Here is a 27,567-nt window from a genome sequence, read left to right as displayed (position 1 = left end):
CTAGGTGGGGCTGACCTCCTGTCGCCCCTCATACACCCTCAGCAGCTGGGAGCTGCTCTGGACGACGAGGACATTTGTCCTCAAAAATTCATGTTTGCTTTACACTCATTCGAATCCCCCCCCCCCCCGCCCCCCACTCCACCCGCCATGGCCGGTACTTCAGGTTCTGGCTCAGAACCCGGCTGAGGCTACCTACGCCCACAGGGGGCCCGAGTTCTCAGCAGCAAAGCTGGTCTGATAACGGTCAGGGGCTAGGGCGGGTTCACCAGCCCCTGCACTGGGGTCTGAGGAAAAGCAGCCCAGACACGGGTCAGGGACTCACCGATGATGGCTCAGCAAGGTGACCGGGTGCATCGGCCCCTTTGTCTCGGCATCACACGCTTCTATCTCCAGCTGCACAGCTGCCTGGGAAGCCCGGCGAGGCCCAGGGCAGTCACCGGACCCGCCGCAGTGCTGTCCCCAGGGCGTCCTCCTGAGGATGAGCTGGGGCAGAGGTGCGGGGTCCACCAGCCTGGGTGGCTGTCTACCCTGCGGCTCTTCACATTCCTCCACCGTGTCCTGTCCGGGTCACGTGACGGGCACGCATGGAGGCTACAAACTCTGTTCACTAACCACATCAGTCACTTCCAGTTCCTCCCCGTCTCTCCTTGTCAGCCCTGACCCTCTTGCTGGCATTTCCAGTTATTTGTCAAATGGCAGGGATAGCCGGGCCCCAGCATGAGTTACTAGAATCAGTACCTCTGGCAACAGGCCTGCGTGACTCCTGGATGCACTCGCACCTTCTGGATTATGAAGAACAGCATGCTCATCCCATTCCCAGAAATTCCTATCACCTCTCCGTTCTCTCCTCCTTCTCGCAGGGGGGCTGCGAGCCCCTGGTGCCACTTACCCGTGAGGAGGTCCTCCATCCAGCAGGTGCTACTGAAGGCCCGCCCCGTGCCAGGTGCCCCGTAGGCGTGCTCGCAGAAAGCATACCCTGTCCTCCTGCAGGAAGGCTAACGAGTGAAGAGATAGTTAATACACTAGTACAAGGCGAGGAGACGAAGCAAAATGAGGAGACGCTGGGAGGATGGCTAAGACACTGGATGATAACCGACCAGCCAACCAAACTACAGCTGGCTGTGGCCCAAGAACTCGGCACTGAGCTGGGGGTGCAGAGCATGCCATCACCAAAGAGCTCTCTCACTCACACCCACCCCGGTGCGCGCGCGCATACACACACACACACACACACACACACACACACACACACACACGTGCGCGCGGGAAGGTCTGTGCAGGCCTCTCTCGGTCATCTTGTCTATATTTGATTCATCACTGTTTGGCCACCATCTGAGACACTGGGACCTTCCTGGCAATAGTCTGTGTAATTCAATGCAGCCGGCTGGTCGGCCAACCCCCCCCACTGCCATACACCCAAGGCATCACCCCAACTAGTACAGGATTCCCTGGAACAAAAGCTGTGGGTTGGGGGGCCAAGTGGATTTCTAATATGACGGGTTAAGCCTGGTGATCTGTGTGCAGATCTGAGTTCTACTGATTTGTCTGTGTATAAACTTATCTTTTATAACTGTGAGACGGAAAGTCGGTTAACTGGCTACTGCTTTCCAAAAGACAAAGCCATAAGAATTCTCAGGTCTTGGGCAAAAGATAGGGCTTTTGCTTGTCACATGAACAAAGATAATTTGGGTTGAACTAGCCAGCTAGACCTTCCTCCTGACATGCAAAGGGTCCCTGCAGTACAGCTGACGGAAGTGTTTGCACACAGGACTCATGCTTGCTCTTTATCCCAGAAGTTAACCAATAATCTTACACTTGCAGCAAAATGTGAACAAATATATTTAGATATATTTAAAAGAATTTAAAAAAACATTTCACAAAACATTTGTTGCCATAGGAATTCTTTTTAGCAATAAATGCCCACATCAAAATTTAAACATTGTTCAAAGTATGATTCTCTGTACTAAGAAGTAATGCAACACATTATGTAAACAGAGTCAGATACAGTTCCCATGTCCCGTAGGAGTCACTTCCTTCCTGGACGGAAGCTGTCCCGGGCAGTTTCCCAGGGGACCAATTAAGAAACTGCTATTTTCAGAGCAACAAAAATAAAAGCTTTTATTTGTTCATTTGAATATAAAACAGGCGTTATCACAGATGTACAAAGCTTACTGGTGGTTTAACATACGAGAAGGTTGCCGTCCTTTGCACATAAAAATTTTGTTTGAAACCGTGATTGGCTGAGTACATGAACTTCTCTAACCAGTCATCACACTCTATGAAATAACGCTGCTAACATTCAACTGATAAAAGGGACGGTTTCCCGGGGCAAAGTGTCAAGCAGGGTTAGATATATATAATACACAAGCACCATGAGGAAGCCGCCCTGGTGGGTTAGGTCTGTGTTTCAATGTTCACTGTGCACCCTCCTTTGTGCAAGTTGATCACGCGGTTTTGTCTGACTTCGAAAGCACAAGGTCACAAGACAAACACCTGTCACATTCCCATGAGAGGTTTATCTACAGTGAATTGCTAATGCAGAACGACCCTTCGTTATTGCTGAAGCGGTGGTGCCGAGTGTCTCCTTTCCTTTTTCCTGCACAACAGAGCTGCCACCCAAGCCCCCCGCCCTCTGGACCTCAACTCCGACATGGGGGGGGGGGGAGGCGGAGGGTGACAGGATGTCGCTGACGCTTTCACATCCTCCCTCACAGCCGGGCCTGGAAGCTGATGTGGGCGGGCGAGGGTTGTGTTTGGAGTGACACCTGACCTGCCCCTTCCGACCCCAGCTGGACCTCATGAGTGACCCTGCAGCTGTGTGTCCTGCTCAGTGTCTTTCCCGAAACCTTAAACCCCTTCCTAACCAGGTGGGTGAGTGTGGGACATGTCTTGTTTCTGTGTGTGGCGAGTTCTCCCCGTAGGGAGCGGAGACCATAGGAATGTGTATCTGAAGCACGTGGAGAAATATTCACACGCAGCAACGAAGTCAAACCATATCGTAGAAGCCAAATGATTTGTGGTGATGGAAGGATGCATCCCACATGCAGACAAATTTAAAAAAATATGCCACTTAAATTTAAAAAAACAAAAACAATTAGCCTTGGATCTCAGAAGTCAAACAAAACTGTCTTTTAGCAAAGGGCTGACTGCTGGGCAGATAAAGACATTGCCTACGAGAAAATGAAAAGAGAATCTAAATTTTGCCCAGCAACAATCTTAGTCATGCACATCTAGCAACGAGAGCCACTGCAGGGCCATCCGGGGCCAGCGATCCAGTCAATCACGCTAGGGTAGCTGACGCCTCCTCCTGGCTGGACAGATGGGCCGACTCAATGAGGAGTGTACAGACGAGCCTGGGAATGAGAAGACCTGGGAGGCAGCAGCGAGACGGGAACCAGAAACGTGGGATCCACAGGTGGCAGCATGAAGGCAGCTGTGCGGCTTTTGCTCCAGCCAGGGGCGCTGGGGGAGTCCGGGCAGCTTGGGCGGGGTCCCTGTGGGTTCTGCTCCCGCGGGCTGGGGAGCCCCGGAGAGCCGGCTGAAGTGACGCTCTGTGTGAATCGTCCCCCGAATGCCGTTCTGAACACCCTGTCCACTCCCCACAGTGGCCATCTGAGGGGAATCAACGCAGCCGGGTGCCAGTGACCGCAGAGGATCATTCCTGTTCATACCAAGGACCAAAAAAGGGTGACACTAACAAAAATGATGAAAAACATTGTGCAACGAATTCCTGCAGCTCAGAGAACAGTGCTGTCGGCCGCCTGCCTCCCCGTGCGCGCCGGGCCGTGAGCGCACGCCGACCACACTGTCCGGTGCGGCTCTCGCAGCAGCAGAGGAAAGCAGGCGCGGCTCGCCTCACAGCCCCTCGCCGTCTTTGAGATAGTTTCCAATCATGTCACTTGCTGGTCTCTGGTTCTAGAAGAAACGCTTGGCCGGGGCTGCTGGCAACCGGGCTGCTCCCATCAGCAGAGCAGAAGTGAGAGCAGCTCTCCTATCTACACACCGTGGAGGGGACACCATGCAAGTGGCAGGTTCTGCGTTTTAAACTTTAAAATCTCCTCTGCTCATTAGTGAATTTATATCTCATATATATATATTTTTGTTGTGATACTATCCACGCAAGATAATACAACACTTTTTTATATTAGCAAACATTACAAGACTTTAATATTCTTGAATGTTTTTTTCTCTTTTATACTTCTAAAGAGATCAAAATAAATTAAACGTTTTGTACATAATTACATCTGAAGAAGTTAACTTATTTTATCTTTTTAGTTTAGTACAAAGATATCTGCAAGATAATTGCTGAAATACACCTTATTTATAATTTCCTCTCATTCTATGCTAATGCCAAAGGCTGTGTGTTAGCCTCTGTGTCTTCAGCACATTTCTGACAAAGAAAGCTGCTAAAATTTAATTGGAAGGTGCTATTTGGAAGGTTTCCTCGTACCTCAACAGACTGTCCTAAAAGGATGAGAGCTAGCAATGGCTTAAGTTAGTAACAGGTCCATGTCATTAAGATCTCAGGACACAGTAAAACAGAGAAAAACAATGCTCTGTCACACTACATAGATTGTTTAGAAGAACCCATCTGGAGGGCAGAATATTTTTTTAATTGCTATTTTGGCTTAACGAAATACCACATTTACGAAAAAAGCACTTATTATCCAATAACAAAAGAAAAAGAAGAAAAATGTTTCGAAATGGGCTTTCCAACGAACTGAAGGCAAAATGCGAGGTCCTTCTGAGCAAACCTCGGCGATAACTCACGTGTCCATTCCACCCACGCCAACGGGCCGCCGCGGGCAGCCTCCTCCAAGCACCGAGAGTCGGCTCCCTCCCGCGACGCCGCCCTGCTGCCGCTCGCGCGGCGACACTGAGGACGATGCGACCACCTCCAGACACGCCTGCGGAGCCGGCGGCCGGGCTACATGTTGTAGGCCACGTAGATGGGGTCCAGCTGGTCGGCCAGAAACCCGTCGCGCAGGTGCATGCGCTGCTTCTCTCCCCGCGAGTTGATGGGGATGACGCCGATGTCCACCACGACCACCACGCCCACCACCAGGTAGTGCTCCTCCAGCACCACGTTGGTCACCAAGGGGACCAGGTCCAGGGCCTCTTGCTCTGAGCCGTCAAGCTCAACCACCACCACCAGCAGGTTTGTCCAGGTGAACACAGCGCTGGAAGAGAGAGAGAGCCATCACTGCACCGGGGGTTTCATTCAACCTTCTCTTCTCAGGAAGCGCCGCTTGGTTCTCCGTGAACCTGCTTGAGCCCTTCCAGCCCGCGTGCGGCCTCTCTGAGCTCACGGGCTGTCTCATGCTCCTGTCATTAGCCTCTCCTGCCGGCCCATCTCCGTCATCTCTGTGCCTGGCAGCTCCTTCTCCCCCCAGGCCCCCGCCCCCCACTGTGCTGAGGGGGAGGGTGCAGCAGCGGCTCCTCCCTCCATCGGCACACGGTGGCCCTCAGGGCAGGGTCTGTGTCCTGCCCTTGGCCTCGGGCCGCATTTACCTGGACAGTGAGAGGTGGCCGAGGCTGGACAGCCCTGGGTGTTTGGGCTGGTGCTGACCTGCCTCTGCCTGGCAGAGAGGAACATCCGGGGCCCTGAGCCAGCTGCCCCCGGCCGACCCGTAGGCCCCCGGCTCAGGTCGAATACTTCAGGGGTCAACTGCCGATGTGGGGGCACAAGCACTGATCTGTGGTCACGTGACTGCACGCAGCAAGAGCCGACCCGTTTGGGGGTAATTCCTCTACGATGTCAAAGACTCGCTCAGAGTGCTTCCTCTGGGATCTTCCAGAGGGAGGTCACCCGGGGCAGTCAGTCGCCCGATCTGTGGGAGCCAAGTCTATGATTTGCACCTTAAGGCACATTAACCTCATACGGTTGGGCTTTTACAAAGTGGTTACGAACCTTAAAAGTCATTGCCCTGAGCCCATGGTCTGCTAGGCTATGGAGGCCAGAAGGGTCCCAGGGTGGGAGTGCACGGGGACAGCACCAGGTTCCAGAGCGCTGCAGTGGGCAGCTGGTAACTGCTTTTTCATGCTGGACACACTGAAGGGGCTATCTCAGCTGTGAGGCAGGATGTATCTGGGAAAACTTATTGTTTTATTAACTGTGAACGTATGTCTATTAGGAAAAAATGCGCGTTTTGTTTAGAATGACCAACGTGCATGTGAAAATGAAAGGGAAACAGCACCACGCCCTCCCGGTTTGCACGGACAGTGCTACCCCTGGAAGGTGTGCTGGAGCCGGTGCCCCATCTGATCTCCGTGACAAAACCCTGCTCTCACGGCCGAGGGAGCCCGCCAGTGCGGTGCTGATGCCACAGTGGCACCGTGACGTGGCACTTGGTGCCGTGTCATTATGGCATTTGGAACTGGTGACACGGCATCAGAATTGGCCGACGTCCGTATTGAATGGAGGCGGGGGTCTGCCAGGAGGCTGGGGCTGGGGCTGTCACTGTCCTGTCAGAGGTTCCTCGGGGCCCAGCGAGGAAGGGAGAGACTTGGTCGCCGGACACATAATGTGACGTGGGTGTCACGTCCTCCTCCTCAGGCCAGGGGTGAACTGCAGAAGCAGCAGGAGAGGGAGGCTGGGGGACAGGACATGATGGGCGGCTGCCGGTGGTCCCCGGGGCCCGGGGCCGGCCAGCATGGAGCCACATGTGAACCTGGCCGTCGCAGGTCATTCCCAGGGAACGTGCGAGACACCAGCTTGACCTGCCATGGTCGTAGCCCCGAACGGTAAAGGGTTACGACCCAAAGCTCAGACAGGACCCGTCGTCACCAACGCCGCACATCCCACCCGCTGTGGTGCGCGGACGCCCGGGGCACTCACCACTCCGTGACGCTCTTGTGGGCCCGGATGACAGAGGTCTCGATGTCGATGGGGTGGTACCTCATGCCGCGCAGCTCCATGGCCTCATCCAGGGCTCCCACCACGTACAGGGCGTCGTGGCGCTCTGTGCAGGGAACCAAGTATGTGTGAGAGTCACCGAAACGCCGCTCAAGCCACTTACAAGGAAAGATTAAAACGACTCCAGAATGAGCCAGAGCTTCAAGGAAAGGAGTGGCTGAGCTGGGGACGGCTGCCCTCTGCGGGGAGCGCTCTCAGCCTGCGGCCCTCAGGGGAGCACTGGGGCAGGCGCGCTGCTTCTGCCTGGCCCTCGGGAGGGCGTTTCCCAGGCCGCTTCCACCCCGGGGAGCCACACGTGGGCTGGTGGCTTCCTCACGGCACCTGGTCCGGGGGTGGCACTGCGTCTCCCTCCTCACGGTGCTGTGCCTGGGGACCGGCCGAGAACCCGGAACACACCCAGTTCCCTCTGATGCCATCTCAGGAGGTCTCAGTGCTATTACCCGGCTCCTGGGTTTCTGAGCATGTTCAGAACAGAGTTCCTCAGCCCTGTGACGGCACATGTGTTCTCATGCGCCCTGCAGACCCAGGGTAAGGGCTGATGTGACGCAGGCGGCCCCTCTTGCCTCACAAATGAGAGACGCATCCTTCCCCTTCAGGGCAGGAAGGACGTCAGGGCGAATCTGAAGAAGTGATCCAGGTAGAAAACCCCAGGGCAGAAGTCTTTGCCGACGTAGGTCCGATGCAATGGAGACACTGACTTGTGGCTCTGACGGTGACTGTGGGGGCGGGACCGGGCCTGCGCGCCTCCAGCGAGGTCAGGGTCACCACCCACCTCAAAGCTCTGAGCTGCGCTCTTCCCAGCCAGTGCCCTCAAGTAAAACTGTCTCTGGGCTTCTTAACTTCAAACGTGATGCCAACATGTTTTTGTACTTTCCCCTGAAACGTGTGCCAGTTTGGCCGGGTGAACACAGCTCCCGGCTGTGTGAGGCAGGGGTGTCAGGCAGCCCCAGGGACCCCTAGAAACTCATGTTCTGGGTTTGGGAATTCCAAACCCCTGACAGGTCCTCCGTGTTTGGGGGGCCTGGCCCTTCACCCGCCCGCCTGGATGCTCACCTCCGTTTGCGTCTGTGAGCTCAGTTCTCCGCAGGAACCCCAAGTAGCCTGTTCGTGCCCAGATGGTCTGGGTGTCTCCAAAACTTAATCTTGAGCTGAAGTGGTCTGACTGGAGGGACTCGTCTCCATAAATCGTGAAGTAGCCGCTGGCGTTGTGGGCACTGTGGACCCAGATCTGTGAGGGGAGAACAGGCCTGGGTAAGTCAAGCTGAGGACGTGTCCTTGGACGGCACAGGCAAGGCGACGCTGATCTCACTCCGGTTTCTGGGGAGACACAGAAGCTAGGCGTTTACTGACACAGAGGCCCCGCGGCAAGCTTGCAGCTCTGCGAGCCTCACCATCCGCCCATCCGGACTCCCACCAAAGCAGGTTGATGGAGGGTTTTTAAATAAATACAACCAGCGAGCAGAGTTGTACCAGTTTCCTCATGCATATTCAAATATAATGACTGTTTCCAAAAAGCAACCTGGGGAAATATTAAAAGGCTTTATGATTTATCTCCCCCTGCATCCGTTTTGCATACTGTTGGAAATATACTGCAGGAAACAACACAGAACAAAACAAACTCTAAGAGGGGAAAACTCTAACTTCAGAAACCAGGAGACAAAAACACCAGAGTGTGTGCCATTCGGGAAAACGGGAAAGGATGTGCTGACTCACAGTGAAGACCGGGCGGGTTGCCTGGAGCTATGGAACCCCTGGGGGAAACCCTTACGTCACTGACGTTCCTAAGACGCTCACACACTGTGTGCTACGAGGTCCGTACAATGTCCTGAATCGGAGCAGTCAGGGGTACTCTGGGCCTAGCTGCTCTGTTGTCTTATTTATAATGAAAACCAGTCAAGTTCCCGGGAGTCGAAGCTCCGCCCTGAGCACATGGTACCCCAGCTCCCGGACAGGGCCCGCACAGCAGGCCTGTGAGCGACTGTTGTCTGCCGAACAGAGAAGGAAAGTAGCCGTCTAATGCGGGGAATGGAAACTGTGCTCCGCTTCCAACAAGGTTTCCTCCCTAGACACGTGGCACTAGGACAGTCGGACTGCCCTCTGTGGGTTCTCCCTGGCACGGGAGCGCAGTGCCTGGGGGTCCTCTCCAGGTGCCGAGACAACAGCCTCTACAACCCAATCTTATTTCAACGAACGGAGTAAAAGGTGTAGAACTGTCATCTCAGTTCTAATCTTTGCATGACTCTGGGGTTCGAGTGAGGGCCGCAAAGCAGCCCAGGAAGAGGAGCTGGGGGAGGGAGCCGTGGCTGGGACCCGCCCATGATCATTTGTTTGCTCATCTGCAACGTGCAAATGTCGCTGTGTCCTCCAGGCACAGCGCTGACCGTGGAGTTTCTAATAAGGCATCGGCTACAGCACAGGCTAGGGCGCGCCGGGGACACGCAGGTGGCACTGCAGCGGGGACGTCCGCTGGGCAGGAGGGAGCTCACCGAGTGGGGAGCAGGCTCGCCTCGCAGCGGGAACCCCGGAAGGGAGTGCGTCTGTGTGACTCAGGAGGCCCTTTCCTGATGCCCCAACGTCCTCCCTGGAGGAAGCTGGCTACGCAGTCGAAGAAGCAGAGTGTCACGCCGACACCCAGGTGGGAAGAACCGCTGTCCTCCTCCCGCTTGCAGGCACCTGCGGATGCTGCTACGCCCCAAGGCTGTAGAGGATGCCCGCTGCATGCCTCCCTATCGACTCCCTGACGAAGGGCGGCCGTGGACAACAAGCACAAGAGCTGAGAAATGAGGAAACACAGCCCACAGAGTTTTCTCTTCTAAATTCTTTGAGGAGAAACGAGCCCACTTCCTTAGGGAAGTCCCACTTTGTAGTCCTGAACCGTCATGGACTCCTTTAAGCAATAAAGCTCATCTCACGCTATTTCCCAGCCGGTCAGTGGTGACTTCCCCAGTGCGACCAGATGGGCCCTGTGGTCAGGGGCGTGGGAGCGCTGTGTCCTGGGGGACAGGCCGCAGGTAGCAGAAGGATAAATCTGGCCTCAGAGCCTCTGTCTCCCAGAGGAAGCCAGTACTCACCTCACCCAGGTGTGAGTCTCCCAGCGGTCCTTTTGTTTCTGGGTTGGCGATGATGATCCGAACGCCCGGAAGTATCTATGTGGGAAGAAGAACAGCCCTGTCAGTAAACAGGCGGGTCCTACACTGCAACCAACCCTGATCTTGCCGTCATTCCATATGCTTGCTTTCCTTTCTAAAATAATCTGGAAAGTGGTATGGCTTTCAATAAAAACTATGTACCACGGCATTAGGTAATTACAGCATAATAGTTGCATTTCATTGTAATTGTTACTGCAACGTGAGAGCCTGTGTCAAAGTGATCTTAAGATCTTAAAAACGGAAACATGATAAAGAATATAATTTAACACAGCCCGATGCTTGCAAATGTGGAGGATGAAAACGTGCTTCTACGGATGGAACCCCACAGGGTGATCTGATCACAAACTCCTAACTGGGCAGGTCTTGATGGGTCGTTACTATATGTTCTTTGGTAAAAGGTCAGCCTTTGCCTTGAGCAAGTCCTGTCCGTTGTTCTTGTGCATCAAGGTTAACACACCTTTGGAATAAGTGTAACCGCCCCCACGAGAGCACATCATCTTAAGAGTCACCCTGCAACCCAATCCCCACCTTGCTGTCTCTCACTCCTTAGTTCTCTCCTGAGTTCCAAATGGTTGCAGGAAGCTGCGAGCTGCCCTTCTCTGGAGCATGAGATTTTGCTCTCCAGAAACTGTCATCAGTTTTGGCTCAAATAATCTCTTACAGAAATTCTCTACAAGTTTGGATGCTTCTTACGTGGAAACCAAATAGGAAGTTTTCAATTATTTTTTTCAAATATATTTAGTATTACACTTCACATCATGGCACGTGAGCATGAAGGGCAACGCTTGCAGCAGACACTGAATTAAGGAAGCCAGGGATAAGGTTGTCAGGAATGCGGCAGGCACCGCCAAAGGGCTTAGTGGAAAGCCACCCCGTGGCGGCCAGAGGTGAGGGAGGGCGTGTCACTGCCTGTGCAGGCGGGGGCAGCGTGACGAGAACACCTGTAGGGCTCCCCATCTCTGCTCCACATGCCTCCGGTTTCCTCCTGCAGGCAAACACCTTGTTCCAAAACATCGATATTAAGCATTTCCTTCTTCATAGAAGTTTAGCTTAGAAATGTTTTGAATTCCACCGAAACCACAAAAGTGAGGAAGCAAAGGCTGATTCTGCAAATTTAGAACGCAGCTTGCCTCGGTTCAGCTACTTAACATCATGTGACTGAAAGTAGGCAGATCTGTGGTAAAAGCTCTCGGAACAGCTGTCCTGCACCTGAAGTCGCTACTGTGACATGCAGCTCAGGTCTCTGATGGTCCACCAGGCTGCGTGGGTGGGTTGGGGGGCGGGGAGGGGAGAACTGCTTCCTGTGGTTAGAAACGACTTATAAAAAGTGCAGAAGCAAAATAAGACTCGTTTAGAATTAGGTGGAGGAGAGATCTGACAATTGCAGCCAAAAAGAGAAAAAGGTCTCCATTTAGGTTTAAGTATGTTTCTTGTTCTTTATTTCTGTAAGAAACATAACCACGGTGGCAAGAACTACTAGTCCAGTGATGGCGAACCTTTTGAGCTCAGCGTGTCAGCATTTTGAAAAACCCTGACTTAACTCTGGTGCCGTGTCACATATAGAAATTTTTTGATATTTGCAACCACAGTAAAACAAAGACTTATATTTTTGATATTTATTTTATATATTTAAATGCCATTTAACAAAGAAAAATCAACCAAAAAAATGAGTTCGCGTGTCATAGGTTCGCCATCACTGTACTAGATGTCTCCTGATGACTATTCTTTTGTCTACGTCCATAGTAACCAGTACCCCAATTGTTAGCCAGGCCCAGAGACATGCAGAACCAGGACAGTGCTCCCAGCCTTCCTTTCAGCTGGGTGTGCCTGTGTGACCCTGTGCCGGCCACTGGCCTCTGAGAGTGAGGCGGCGCAGGGAGCTTCCCGCAGGCCTGCACCATTGGTCTCCTCCTTGTCCTGTGTCTCCTTCTCAGGAAACGTGGAAACCGTACCTGGAGTTGCAGCAGCCTCTGTAGGCCCGAGGTGCCCCTGGGCAGGTGGCCCATGCAGAGCAGAACAAGACAAAAGTGCCGGGGCCCCTGGTGGCCTCAGGGTTTCTTTTATGTGAGAGGAAAAAACTCTAGCTCCCTGAAAACACTGTTAGAGTTTCTGTACTCATGGCCAAACCGAGCCCTGATAAACCACATTCAAAAAAACACTGTGGAAACAATATTCTATAAAATAACATTAAAATTTCAAAACCCTTCCACAGAGGCTCATACTTACACAGAAACACATACTTCTTCCTTGAATACTTACTTTCCCTGACTCCATAAGCGGCAAGCTGTGCGGGGATCCTCGTTCTACCAAGCGGACTCTGCAACGAGAAACGGAGGGATTGCTGAGTCTTTCCTGGCCCCCGGCTCCCTTTGTCCTCATGCAGCCAGTGTCCGGCGGCAGCGGGGAACACTGTGTGTGCGCACTGTCTGGTGCGAAGGGAGGTCAGAAGGCAAGAAAAAGGGGCCCGATGGCAGAGCCCCACTGTGCGCCGTGGAAGTGGCACGAGCCACCCATCCAGGCCACAGAGAAGGCAGGTGCAGCCCCATTTCCCAAACCTGTGAAACGATTGGGAAAATGCTTCTGCATGAAACCAGGCGTCAACTCAGCACTTGCAGAAAACGGAAAGAACGAGGACCCACTGCCTCCCCGAGAGCTGCTCTGCCCACGCCCGGCCCCGCAGGCCCCGGCGCAGCAGCACAGAGCCGCGGTGCACACAGGCGCACCTGAGCCAGGAGGGGACTGGCCAGGCCAGGCAGCCAAACCTCCCTTCAGGAAAGCAACTCTTTTCAGCGTAAAGGCGATTCGATGGTAGTTTACTGTGAGCCCTGTGGAGGACACAGGTGCTGTCACCACCAGACTGGCGGAGTCCTTCTCAGCGGCATTTTTAATGTTTTGCGGCCTCTGTGACCGGCTTCACATTCCTACCACAGGACCAGACTGAGATGCCGCTCATTCACCTAGAAGACAATTCCTAAAGAAGATGCAGTGAAGGAGAAGGTGCCCAAGTTCTTGGAAACTACAGAGAAAATGCTGTCAGCAGGAGGGTGGGGCACAGGGATATGTGACATTCAGCAGCATAACCTGTTCTTTGCATGAGCGTAGCTATAGCTCCTCCTCCTGCGTGGTAACTGTTGAAAACAGGGAAGTGTGAGGGAGTTAGGGGGCAGGGGCGAGGGGTGACCACCACTGAGGACCATGGACCGTTAGCCGGCAGCAGACACACGGAGCAGCACTTTTAGCTGCATGTGAGGCCTGCGGGAAACAGCACCGCTATCGATGACACTGAAGCCTGCAGCCCAGGAGGCCGTTCAGGTTCTGTGAAGGGGCCTGTGCCTGGTGGCTGGCTGGCTGGCCGGCTGTGGGCTCTGGGTGTTGGCGATTTGCTGCAGATGGAGAAAGCGACGGGGACGTGAGGCCTGTCCTGGCTGGGAGAACTATGAGTGGGTGGGGGCAGGGTGAGGAAAGCGGGACAGAAGGAAGGGGAAAGGGCCAGAGAGAGAGGCCTGGCCGCTGTGTGGGCTGCCGCCATGGGCGGGGGGCAGCCGGCCAGCGGCTGGGCTGGATGCCCTACAAAGTCCAGGTGATCAGGCCGGGGAGCAAACTCTTAGCTCGAAATGAGGGCCGTTCCGGACAAGCTTCTCTGCCGCTGTCCACCCGTGGCCACCAGTACTGGAGGGTGTCGGAAACCCTGCCAGGCACTGGGACGTGCCAAGCAGCTCTGGCAGCAGCACTGTGACTGGGATGCCTTCAGAGAGGGCACCTGATGCAACGAGGCTGCTCGTGACCAACGTCCATGGACCCCGACACTGGTGCCCCGGACGCCCACGGCTGTCCCTTCTCTCCCTCCCGCAGGCTCGGCCGGCCCGGCCAAGGCTGGGGAATAAGACAAAGGCCAGGTTCTCCTTCCGCGAGGGGGCTCCTGGCCACGCCCCACTGCACGTCTCTGGCCAGCAGGCCTCCTCTGCCTTCTTCCTGCCTTCGGAGTTTATCTCAGCTCCTGTCCTTCCCTGTGTGGCCTTCGGCCTCCAAGAAAGGAAGAGAGGTGGGGTCTGAGCTGAAATGTGGGCAAGAGGAGGACCACGTTAGGAACTTCCCTGGTCAGTAAGAAAGTGGTGTCGGGACGGGTGCTGGACTCACTCAGGGCGGGTCCTGAATGGAAGAGCTACAGGCCCTTCACCCACCAGAAAAGAAACAGCACAAAAGAAGCAGCACCTCTTCCAGAAAAAGGCCAAGATGTGCCTCCTGCAAGGGCTGGGAGGTACACCTGCCACCTACACAGGGAAGGGCGGGGAGCGGGAAGGGCAGCAGGCAGTGACGGGCGGCTGAGTGAAGCCCTGCCTGTCCACTGACCTCCTCGGGCTGGGACAGCGCTGCTCACAGGCTGGGCCGCCGCCAATTCCAAGCAGCTCCGAGCAGAGACCCAAACGTGCCTCAGCCGGTGAGCTGTGAGGGGTGTGCGCTGTCACTAGCACGCTCAGTCCCAGTAGTTTGGGAGGTTAGAGACAAGCAGCCTGAACAAGATGGGAGGCTGCAGAGGCAGGCGGCCTGCACCCCGGCCAGAGTGTGGGGACAGAGGAGCTCCACGGGGGAGGGAGAAGAACAGAGAAAGGATGGGTGTCAGTGAGGGGCTTGGCTCCGTCCTGCAGGGAAGGCGATCTGAACTACCAAGTGGGCTTGAACAAAGCACGAAAAGAAACTGTTCTGAGCAGTTACGACCACGACTGAGCCGGGAGCAGAGCCCTGCTCTCGAGACTCAGGCTAACGGGGCAGAGTCTGCTTCTGACAGTTCAGTCCTGTGGCTGGGCTCCAGCAGCCCCACGCCCCGGGCTGGCCCAGCGGGCCCCAGGGGGGCCCTCCCCAGGCTGAAGTCGGGTCACCCAGGACACTGCTTCTCCCAGCAGCCTCCTGCTGGCCGTGCCAGCGTCTGAATGAAGCCTCAGGCCTGGCCTTGTCTGTCCCACATCCCTGCCATTTTCAACTCAAGTACAAACCCTGGATGTCGCACGCGTTTTCCACGTGGGCTGTTACAGGGACTCGACGTGCAGGCTTTCACCAGACTGGACAGTGAGATGGGAAGATGGCTATGGGGGAGATCTGCCACCCGCTATACAGTCCCTCACTGCCTGGCCCTGAAAGGCTGTGGCTGCCATAGCAACGCCGAGGGGCGCGCGGACGGGTCATCACAGCAAGAGTCTTTCTGCAAGGTGTCCTTCACCACCAGGCTTCTCTGGCCTCGCAGGTGGGGGTGCCACCAGAATCGCCTTCTCTCCAACCCAGCGCCCATCTGCCCTCCAGGGCTTTCGCCTTCCCAGGACAGGCCCGCTTTCTGACGCTGCCCATGTGGCCGGGTGGCACCCACTGGCTCTGGAGACACTTAGCAATTGGGAATCACTCTATCTGTCCCAACAGGCGTGAGGGGGTCCCACAGCAGCTGCCGGAGCCGGTCACTTCAGAATCCGGGACAACAAACCGTGTGTGACATGTCCCGGTGGACACGGTCAGGCGGGCGAGGAGGGCGCCCGTCCCTGCTGGCCATGCTGCTGCCCAGGCACGGGTGCCCCCGGTCTCTCCTACCCTGAGGACCAGCACCATCTGTGCCTTTAATCACCACAGCCCACATGGCCACCCAGACGCACACTTGGCTTCACACTCGGGACAGGACCCAGGGCAACCCGCTTGTGCAGAATCTAAGTTTCTGTGTGGCCCAGCACACCACGGACATGCTGCTGGAAAGCCAGCCAGGCTTTTAATTAAACATTAAAGTGCATCTTCCTCCAAAAATAATCGGAGGCATTAAACAGACCCAATATCCTATCTAATAAAAGAGAAACATGGTAATTGGTGTACGACCGCTACCCTTCCCATTGGCTAATCAGGGCAATATGCAAATTAACTGTCAGCCAAGATGGCGGCGGGCAGCCAGGCAGCTGGAAACTAACATGAGGCTTGCTTGCTTCAGTGACGGAGGACTCCAACGTTCCCCGCCTGCCGCTGCCGGCCTCTGAGCCTGCAGTTTCAAACATTGTAACAAATATAGGCTAAACAAAACCCCAGAAACCAGCTTTCAGCGAGCCGGGATCTCAGAGCTGGAGTTGATACAGAGTTTCGATTGTAGAACCTAAACAAACCAGATACCTGCTTTCAGGAGCGGAGGCCTAAGAGCTGGAGCCTCAGAGCTAAAGCTGGCCCAGAATAAAAAAGAAAAAAAGGAGCAGTTGGGAGCTTCAGTCCCAGCCTAAAAACAGCCCTCAGCCCCTCACCCAGACTGGCCAGGCACCCCAGTGGGGACCCCCACCTTGAAGGGTGTGTGACCAGCTGCAAACAGCCATCATCCCCTCATCCAGGCTGGCCAGGAACCCCAGTGGGGACCCCCACCCTGATCCGGACACCCTTCAGGGCAAACCAGCCAGCCCCCAACCATGCACCAGGCCTCTACCCTATATAGTAAAAGGGTAATATGCCTCCCAGCACCAGGATCAGCGGAGCCGAGAGGTCTCCCGGCACCGGGATCAGCATGACAGAGGGCAGTGCCCAAACCCCCTGATCGCCCTGCGGCTCTGTGTGTGACAGGGGGCGGGGCCACAACCCCCCCACCCCACGGGCCCTGCTCTGTTGTGACAGGGTAGAGCCATAACCTCCCCATCGGCCCTGCCCTGAGTGTGAGAGTGGCGGCGCCCCAACCCCCTGATCGGCCCTGCTCTGTGGGTGATAGAGGGCGGCGCCCCAACCCCCTGATCCGCCCTGCTCTGTGCGTGACAGGGCGGAGCTCCCCAACCCCCTGATGGGCCCTGCTCTGTGCATGACAGGGGGGAGTTCCCCAACCCCCTGATGGGCCCTGCTCTGTGCATGACAGGGGGGAGCTCCCCAACCCCCTGATGGGCCCTGCTCTGTGAGTGACAGGGGGCAGCGCCCCAACCCCCTGATTGACCCTGCTCTGTGCGTGACAGGGGATGGCGCCTCAACCTCCCCATTGACCCTGCCTTGAGTGTGACAGGGGGCGGTGCCCCTAACCCCCAATCAGTCCTACCCTGAGCGTGACTAAGGGTGGCATCACAACTTCCCAATCCGCCCTGCTCTGTGCATGACAGGGGGCGGCGCCCCAATTCCCCAATCGGCCCTGCTCTGAGCCCGACCAGGGGCTACACCTAGGGATTAGGCCTGCCCTCTGCCACCCAGGAGCAGGACTAAGCCAGCAGGTCGTTATCTCCCGAGGGGTCCCAGACTGCGAGAGGGCACAGGCCGGGCTGAGGGACCCTCCCTCCCCCCCGAGTGCACAAATTTTTGTGCACCGGGCCTCTAGTAATATAATAAGACCATCTGAACACGTTTTTTAGAATCCCCAAAGATGGGAAGCAGTTGAATATTCAAAAAGCTTAGTTTGTTCATGTAGGTTCTGTGATGGGATTTAGTGACTGCTCAGCTTCCTGGCTGCGAGGGCAAAGAGACGGAGGTTTTACTGTCAGAGTTTGAATGTTAACATCTTCCTATTTTCTTTGCTGTCAGCGAAGCATATGAGAGAGGGTCATTAGAAGCACACACAAAAACATTAGTGCTTACGTATAACAGACTCACATTTGCACACCCACCACAGTAGCATGACAACAAAACACTAAAAAAGAACCACTGTTTTGGCCACAAGACCACTGGGGACAAGACAGTTGCCAAAGTTGAACAAGCTGATGGATATGAACCTCCAGTCCAAGAATGTGTTTAAAATTCATACACTTAATGGTATCAAGTAAAACATTTTAGTTATGATTAAACACACACACACACACTCACACTCACACACACACACTCACACACACACTCTCACACACACTCACACACACACACTCTCACACATACACGCACGCTCACACACACTCACACACACTCACACACACACTCACACACACACACTCTCACACATACACGCACGCTCACACACACTCACACACACTCACACACACACTCACACACTCACTCTCACACACACACACTCACTCTCACACACTCACACACACACTCACACACTCACACACACACACACACTCACACACACACACATACACACACTCACACACACACTCACACACATACACGCACACTCACACACACTCACTCACACACACACTCACACACACACTCACACACACTCACACACATACACGCACGCTCACACACACACTCACACACACTCACACACACTCTCACACACACACACTCACACACACACACTCTCACACACATACACACTCACACACACACACTCTCACACACACACTCTCACACACACACACATACACACACACTCACACACACACTCACACACACTCACACACACACTCTCACACACATACACACACACACACACACACTCTCACACACACACTCACACACACACTCTCACACACATACACACACACACACACTCACACACATACACACACACACACTCTCACACACATACACACACTCACACACACACACACACTCACACACACTCACACACTCTCACACACACACACTCACACACACACACACACTCACACACTCTCACACACACACACTCACACACACACACACACACACATACACACACACTCACACACACACACTCACACACACACACTCTCACACTCTCACACACACACACTCACACACACACACACACTCACACACTCTCACACACACACACTCACACACACACACACTCACACACACTCACACACTCTCACACACACACACTCACACACACACACACACACACATACACACACACTCACACACACACACTCACACACACACACTCTCACACACACTCACACACACTCTCACACACACACTCTCACACACATACACACACACACACTCTCACACACACACTCACACACACACTCTCACACACATACACACACACTCACACACACACACACACACTCAGGACCATTGCTGCTGAAGGAGGGTCTCCCCTGAACCAGCACTGAGTGAAGGCTGCAGGGTGCCTGGGGGCCAGCCCAGGGCACTGCCACAAAGCTGCCAGTGGCAGGTGCGTCATGAAAGCCCCAAGCCAGGTAAAATCGCCTTAGAAGGAGTGATGCCAGAAAAGCCTATCTAACACATCAGCATTGTCCAAACAAAACACCTAAGCACGTCGGGTGACTCTTCTCTTATAAGATCACAACTCTAATATATATGCCCTGCCTTCCACCTGCCCTCCCTCCCCAAATCCAGACTTTGGTAAGCCTTCCTTGTCCTTCCCTCAGGACGGATGGAGTTCTGCATCTTTTTCTTGCTGTTGAGGTCTGTTTGTGGACCCCTTGCCTGGGGGTGTGGGCTGAGTGCTGTGAGGGGCGGGTTTCTGTCTTCTATGTGCACCCACAGGGCCCCACTCTGCAGCCAGCTGCCCAACGGTTTCAGATTCCACCAACGCTCAGACTTCTGAGAGCTAGTCCTGTGCAAAGGAACCATGTCACCTGAGGTCCTCATCAAGCTCACTAGTACTTCAACAGCAACAGCGAGATAAATTGGTTAAGCTTCACGTCCATTCATAAGGTTTTTAAAACGAACATATATTTATAGATTTCAGAGAGGAAGGGAGAGGGAGAGAAAGAAACATCAATGATGAGAGAAATCATTGATTGGCTGCTTCCTGCACGCCCCACACTGGGGATTGAGCTGGCAACCTGGGCATGTGCCCTGACCGGGAATCTAACCATGACCTCCTGGCTCATAGGCCGATGTTCAACCACTGAGCCACGCTGGCGGGCCCATTCATTAGTTTTTTTAATGGCAAATTCATTTGCATTACATTTAGAAATAGCCTTTTTCAGGCCTCCTTGGCTTTTTCTTAATGAACCTTATCTTTAGAGAAGTTTCAAACTCATAAAAACCTGGATGGACATACTTCCCATGTCCCCAGCAATAGCCACTAACTCATGACACACAAATGCCTTACATTAGGACAATGTGCTTGTCGCAGTCAGTGAGTCAAAACTGATACTACATTGCTAACTCAAGCCCACACTTTAGTTGCACTTCCTTAGCTCTGGCCTTAAGACCTTCTTCTGGGTCACTCATGACATTTGGTCATCGTGTCTCCTTAGCTCCTCTGGGCTGTGCCAGTTTCTGACTTTCCCTGCTTTTCACGACCTGTCAGTTTGGGATCTGGTGAGGTGTTTTGGGGGATGTCCCTCAGGCGAGATAATGTGATGCTTTTCCTGTGGTTCAATTTGCATTTTGGGTTTTGGAAGGTAGACCACATCTTAAACAGGATACATACTCAATGGGACTCAGCACTGCCCATGCTGACCTTGCTCTGCCTGGAGGCCCTCGGTTTGTCCGGTGTCTCACCGGTGTCACACCCCACCTCCCGCCTACACTGTCTTCTTGGGAAGGAGGTCGCTGTGCACACCCGTGAGGGCCTCACGGAGGATCAAGTCTCCTGCTGGGCGGTCAAGCGCACGTCCCAGCAACGTGGACCTGACACAAGGAGACACTCGTCCTGTGTGGGCTGCCCTTCTCACAGAGGTGTAAGAGTGGCAGGGCTGTGGCCTGAATTCCTCTGTGGAGAAGCCTGGGCAGAGAGAGTGCACAGAGGGCAGGGGTGACATGGAGAGTTCCTAAACCTCTGGATTTTGCTTCTAGTCCCTTCCCGACACCATGCTATTTTCTACTGTTAGGCTCCACCAGACACAGCCCTTCCGTCTACATCCGCCCGTGTCTGCCACAGTATCCTAACCCGTTCCTGTTACGCCCCGCTAAGGTCTTACTGCCTTGCCCTTTCTGAGTGAGAAAGGAAGACCTGAAAATAATTTCTAGATTTTATGTTTATGTGCATTGTTTTTTTAAAAAAAATTTCTACTTTAAAATGATTTAAAAATTATAGCTTACAAAAATGAAAATAATCCAAAGAACACCTGTAATATTCCTTACCCACATTCACCGATGGTTTATATTTTACTCCATTTGCCTTATCGTTGGCTCTCGCTCTCTTACACACACACACACACACACACACACACACACACACATTGGGGGAGCATTGAAGGTAAGCAGAATACATGGTGGCTCTTTACTCCTAGGTACTTCTTTCTTTTTGAAGTTTTATTTGGAGAGCACATTTATTAAAGCTGGGGACAGGGAAACAGGAAGGGCTTAGGACAGAAGCAGCACCAGGAGAGCCCAGGTGGGGCTGCTTTGGCTCTAGAAACGTCACAGGAAAGAAGTGAGCCGCAGCAGGGTGCTGTCAGCTCACTGAAACGTCAGAGAAAAGGGGGCCTTAGAGACAGGATCGGGGGCTTGGCTGCTGCCCCTTGCTCCCCTGATTCTAAGTCTCATGGGGACCCTTAGAGTTTAGGAGATGCAGGCCTCTGGGGGAGGGGAAAAGGGGTGGGTGTACTAGGGGTGGGGGGCGTACTACTCCTAAGTATTTCAGTGTTTGTTTCCTAAGAGGAGGGACATTTTCTTACATAAGCACAGAAGTTATCAACTTCAGTGACTTAGCATTGACCCAAAGCTTTAATCTTCAGACTACATTCCAAATGTGTCCATCAGTCCAACAGTAGCCTTCACAGCATTCCCCACTCGAGTACAGGACCCAGCTGAGCATCAGGTTTTGCATTTGATTGTCATGTCTACTTCTGTTAAAGAGGAACATTCCCAAAGCCTTTGGCCTTTATGATATTGACAGTTTTGAGGAATGCATTGCCTGCCTTATAAAGATATATTTTAAAATCAAAATCGACCGGCTGGTGTGGCTCAGTGGTTGAGCATCAACCCATGAACCAAGAGGTCATTGGTTCAATTCCTGGTCAGGGCACATGCCCAGGTTGCAGGCTCGATCCCCAGTAGGGGGTGTGCAGGAGGCAGCCAATCAATGATTCTCTCTTATCATTGCTGTTTCTATCTCTCTCTCCCCATCCCTTCCTCTTTGAAATCAATAAAAATATATTTTAAAAAGAGAATACTTTAAAAACGAAGTCATCTCCAAATAGTCTCAAAACAGTTTCATCGTTTTCCCCCGGTGCCCATAGGAACTAAATTTAGTCCAGAAGCAGAACAAGTGTCCTCATATGTGAGGGAGAAATGTCCTTCGTGGCAACCTGCAGACAACTGGGAAAAACAAACCCCACTGATTCCAAGAAAAAAAAAAGGGGGTATTAAAAACAAAGGCAGAAAATCAGGTAGAAATCAAACCAATTTGACACAGGCATTGACAAGAGTGGTCCTCCTGTCCGCTCCTACTGTCTGTCTCTCACACATGCTCACACACAACCTTTTCCTCTCAGGGAAACGGCACACACGTACTGACAAGCCTACCTTGTCTACATTAAGTGGTAATTGGGCAGGTGCCCTGGGCTCCCAGGTGAATGTACTAAAGCAACGGGAAAAGTAATGAACCCTGTGCCTGAATATTAGTACCAGCAGACACTGGAGACATGGAGGTCCAGGTCCAAACCCCACCACAATAAAGTGTCGCAGTAAAAAGAATCCCAATGTTTTCGTTGGTGGAGGGTCTTGCCTTCAATGTGTAAAGGAACACAACATCTGCCCTAACTGGTTTGGCTCAGTGGATAGAGCGCCGGCCTGCGGACTGAAGGGTCCCAGGTTCGATTCCGGCCACGGGCATGTACCTTGGTTGCGGGCACATCCCTAGTGGGGGATGTGCAGGAAGCAGCTGATCCAGGTTTCTCTCTCATCAATGTTTCTAACTCTCTATCCCTCTACCTTCCTCTCTATAAAAAATCAATAAAATATGTTTTTTAAAAAGAATTAATTCAATAAACTCTAAGATTTAAAAAACAAAACACAACATCTGTGAAGCGCAATAAAATGAGGCATGCCTGTACAGCTCAACTTACGAAGACAAAAGCCCCATTTTTTAAATGAGAATAGTGACGAGAGAGTTAGGGTTCCTATCTTAAAAGGCTCTCCTGTTTCACCTCCTCCCCGCTGGGGCCTGAGAGAGGGCAGGCTCCCTTTTGTCCCCCTGGAAACCTAGTTTGGATAGAGAGGCTAGTTCTCCATGGGGAAGACACCCTCCATATGGGGAGCACAGCCCTCCTGCCTACTGGGCTCCCGGGACAGCTCCTATCCCTGCTGGCACCTCCTGGGCCCCTGGTTTTACTGGGCCACTCTGAGCACGAGGACGCGGAGGTTACAGAGCTGTCCAAGGACCGCAGGAGAGGGGAGAGCTGCGCTCTGACTGATCAGACCCCAGAGCCTACAGCATAAGGCGCACCTGATGCGTGTCATTAGGTCAGAAGTGATGCCGGAGATGTGACGCTGGATGACACTTTCACGGGGGATATCAGAGGAGTCATTATTTGTGCTTGAAAGAACGAGGAAAATTTCAATAGAGTGGAGGGAGGTGCAGAAACAGGAGAGGCGCGGGCAAGGCTCCCGCCATGGGAGGCCTGGGCTGTGGTGTCCAACAGGAGAGGGAAAGAGCCATTCTGAGGTTCCTGCTGCCTTCAGAAGAAGGGGCCCAGCAGGACGGGGCAGGACGCAGAGCCCAGCCCTGCTGCCCAGAGCCACACGAGGGCCGGTGCCTGAGACAGAAATACCTGGTCAGTAGGTCCAGGTCCGAACCTCCCATCGCAGGCTGTGGGGGAAAAGAGTGAAAGGAAGAGGGCCAGCGAGAGGCAGCACGGAGAGGGCGGCGCTGGGCCCTGTGCAGGCACCGGGAAGAAGGCAGTGGAGGAAGCCCTGCCTCTGAGAGCCCCTGGGGAATGTGCTCTGGGACGGGAACCACAGAAGCTGTTGTCACGTCTGACCCAGGGATTGGGGTGCTTTGGTTTCTCTGAGTCAAGCACTGAGGAAGACAAAGATGAGAAGCAAAAATTTCTGGGGTCTGACAGTACCCCTCAGCTCCCAGCCGGCCGTCCTCCGCTATGAGCCAGAAGGCAGGGGGAGGGGTGCTGGAGGAAGTGCCTGAGCCTCTGAGTACACCGGGAGCAGGGGGTTCTGAAGGCTGCCTGGGCGCGGCCTGGACAGCGGAGGCGGAGGGGCTGTGTGACCGGCGGGGGCTGGGCTGCTTGCTCAATCAGCGCCACCACTGACCGCAGTGATCGCTGCTGCTCCTAAGGGTTATCTTTTAGAACACACAGCCGCACAGCAACTCCCGTGCACAAAGCACTGCCACTCCTACTGGGTGACCTCGTTAGGGAGAAGCATGCATTGGAGATTACTTACAGATTAGGGAAAACACTGTCCCTTAAGAGGGTTATGGACTTGCCAGGCTCAAAGAATTAGTGAGTCACCAAGACGCTTTCCTGAGAACTCATGTTCCCCGGCTCTTTCTAGAGCAGATATTGGTCTGATATTGACATTTTATTACCTCACTGTCATACACTGTGCTGGTTCCAATTTTATTTCACTTTTCTCAACAGGGAGACCTGCTGCACTGAAGACGGCTAAAAGGCTGGGTCCAAACATCGTTAGAAAGGAGTCCTTTGCATCTTTGTCCTTTTCCAGGAAAGAGAAATCCCCTAAGTCCCTGCTCTCAACCATCCTGACATTCCAAGGCAGTCATAATTCAGAACTGGACACCTGCCCTTTATGACAACCATTCTTGTGGATAAATGGATTTGACCCTGTAGTCCGCTCTCCAAGTCCCGAAGGTGAGCAGTTCTCATCTTCATGGCCTTACCGTGTTTGCGCCTGTGCACTGGGGGCCAGGCCAGACACAACTACCCGAATGTCACCCACACAGGGTCTTTCAGGAGCTACTGCTCACCTTGTGAAGTTATAAAGTTATTTTCAAATTATTTTTATAAGGAGTAAAGTAGGTTTGTTTTAAAGCCTAGATGTTCCATTTGGAAATTTATAAGCATTAGATACCTGATCTGTTCCAAGCTAAGTTTCTGAATTTTGGAAATGTCCCAGATGGGATTCTGCTGCAGTGCAGCTGGTGCCCTCTGTGTGGGCCCTCAGCCCCCGAGGGGCTCCCACAGATGGCCTCCAACCTCTTCAATTCCCTTCACATAGTAGGACCTAAAACAAGGGCTACAGGCCCAGGCAGGCAAGTAGTATTTCCCTGGGCCCTACCAAGTTCCTTGAGGGCACTTACATCATCCACCAGCCTTCATTCTTGCTCAAGGCCGCTTAGGAAGCTGCACAGAATGGTAACTTGACTTGTGTTATTTTTAAAGTATATATACACTAGTGACCCATCGCGCGAAATCGCGTGAGACCTGGGACCTCCCCACCCCCCCGCGCCATGTGACTGCCCAGAGTCCCGCCCCACGTGGCCGGCGCACTGTGGGACGGCCCCAAGTCCTGGAGTGCCTCCCTGATGCCCCGCCTCTGGGCTGCACGGAGCGGCTGCCAGGCCCCGCCCTCACAGCGCACATGCGGGGCCACAGGAACCCCGGTGGAAGCCGCACAGAGCGGCCACCAGCCCCGCCCCCACTGTGCGCGCCGCCATCTTGTGACGGCGTAACGGTGTGAGGGTCAATTTGCATATTACCTCTTTATTATATAGGATTTTTAAAAAATTGATTTTAGAGAGGTAGGGAGAGACAGAATCATCGATCTACTGCCTCCTGCACGCCCCCTACTGGGGACTGAGCCCACAACACAGGCATATGCCCTGACTGGGAATTTAACCATGACCTGGTTCATAGACAGACCTCAACCACTGAGATACACCGGTGGGTTGACTTGTATTTTTGTTTTTCATGGATACTCGGTTACAAAAAAATTCAATTCATGTAAAGAAATGTTATTTTATGAAGTGCAAAATGGTGCCTGACTGAAATGGTTGAAGAAAAGAATCAAGTGCTCTGGTTAAACTTAGAAAAAACAACTCTGATCACACCTGGCTATGGTGCAGCAAATCTATATATATAAATTTTAATCCTCACCCATGGATATTTTTTCCAATCATTTTCAGAGAGAGTGGAAGGGAGGGAGAAAAGGGGGAGGGAGGGAGGGAGGGAGAGAGAGAGAGAGAGAGAGAGAGAGAGAGAGAGAGAGAGAAAGAGAAACATCTATGTGAGAGACAAACATTGATTGGTTGCCTTCTGCATGTGCCCCAGTAGGGGTCGGGGATTGAAGCTGCAACCCAGGTACATGTCCTTGATTGGGAACCAAACCCGTGACCCTTGGTCCTTGGGCCAACACTCTAACCACTGAGCAACACGGCCAGGACTCCATGTGCATTTTAAGACAAAAAGTCAATTGGCCTATTGGGCATGTTAACAAAACACAATGTGGAGAGAGTTTGAGTTCAAGCCGACTTGCCCACTCCACTGCTTTATTCGTAAGGCGTTTCTGGTTGGGGCAGGTAAACACTGCTGCCCCTCCTTTTCTAGAAGGGGATTCGCACGCCTGGAAACATCACAAGTGCATCGTACCTGTCATGCCTCAGCGCTCTCATGTCAACGTAGACGGTGGTTGGATCAGGTCCTGAGGTCCCCTGCAAGCAAGGACACAGTGCGGTCAACACGTGTATGTGAGGGAGGAATCTGGGTCTGTTTCCTACAAGCTAGTAAGCATATTTTCGGTGACATCTGAAATGGAACAAAATCTAAAAGCACTGAAACCACCACTCTCTACGATACCTGTTAACTTTCAGTTTGGTAACCTCAATTCCGACAGGAACTTAATAGAGTAACACTGGCTTTCATGCAGCTTGACTGCCAATCACACTTATCAAGGTAAGAAAAGAGGCATGCCACACATCTTCCCGAAGAAAAGACGTCTGAAACTGCTGAGCCGTCTGCCTGCCAAAGCAGGCCGTCAGGATATGAAGCTTCATTTGCTGAGATACTTGACCAGGTGCGTCCAAAAGTATCTAGAGCTCAAGATACTGAAGGAGAACATGTACAGAAACGGACAGATTCAGGAAGAAGAGACAAGAGCTATCTTGTTCCTTTTAGTTGTGTCTTGGTTTCCCTCCAGCTGCAGGAGGTTACTTTCCTGTGATGTAGGCCCAGGAGGTGGTGTGTCTACCGCTAGTCAGCTGGGCAGCCCTCGGTGGTCTGTGGCCTGAGCTATCTGGCTGCTTATTTAACGCAGGGGTCCAGAAACCTTACTTGTACCATAAATCCCTTCAAAACATGTGCTGAGTTGACCTCTAACCAGTGAGCTCTGTCCATGTGAGAACAATGTCACTAAAGCTACATGACAAGCCAAACATCTACATACATTTCTTGGGAAGGCAATGCGATACCCTGGGTAGAAAAAGATGGAACCTAAAACAAATTGGCCAAGAAATGAGGGCACCCTCAGAATTTGTTTGAAGAACTAAAGTTCTTCGGGAGAGAATTTAAATCTTGTACCAAAAGCATGTTTATGTATTTTTTAAAAGAGAAATAAAGACACCCTCATAAAGACACACTGTCCTACTGAACAGTCCTGGTCATTGGGATCTCACCAGGGACAGAGCACACGCAGCCAGCTCTAGCTGGAAGCTTACTACAGTGCAAGCCAAGAGCATTCTTTCTAACCTGGGGCCACAGAGTGGAGCTGTGCCACAGACCAGCGCTGAGAGGAGAAGTGGTTTGATGCTCT

The 27,567-nt window shown here is 53.1% G+C and overlaps 1 protein-coding gene across 2 annotated transcripts in view; it reads right to left on the bottom strand.

The window, feature by feature from the left end:
• Positions 1-1,895: 1,895 nt before the first annotated feature.
• DIP2C (disco interacting protein 2 homolog C) overlaps positions 1,896-27,567 on the bottom strand; it is a 384,021-nt gene continuing 358,349 nt past the window's right edge. For both annotated transcript variants that reach the window (XM_036342747.1, XM_036342757.1), the window contains 6 exons: positions 26,409-26,470; positions 12,325-12,382; positions 9,988-10,062; positions 7,970-8,144; positions 6,839-6,962; positions 1,896-5,180 (listed from right to left, as the gene is read on the bottom strand). In XM_036342747.1, coding sequence (XP_036198640.1) covers positions 4,928-5,180; positions 6,839-6,962; positions 7,970-8,144; positions 9,988-10,062; positions 12,325-12,382; positions 26,409-26,470 — 747 coding nt within the window. In that variant the 3' untranslated portion in view covers positions 1,896-4,927. The remainder of the gene's footprint in view (positions 5,181-6,838; positions 6,963-7,969; positions 8,145-9,987; positions 10,063-12,324; positions 12,383-26,408; positions 26,471-27,567) is intronic.

The sequence above is a fragment of the Myotis myotis genome, unplaced genomic scaffold (assembly GCF_014108235.1).
Source record: "Myotis myotis isolate mMyoMyo1 unplaced genomic scaffold, mMyoMyo1.p scaffold_m19_p_1, whole genome shotgun sequence".
NCBI classification, from domain to species: Eukaryota; Metazoa; Chordata; class Mammalia; order Chiroptera; family Vespertilionidae; genus Myotis; species Myotis myotis.
The sequence above is the reverse complement of the archived record's forward strand: the minus strand, read 5'-3'. Positions and strand labels throughout refer to the sequence as shown.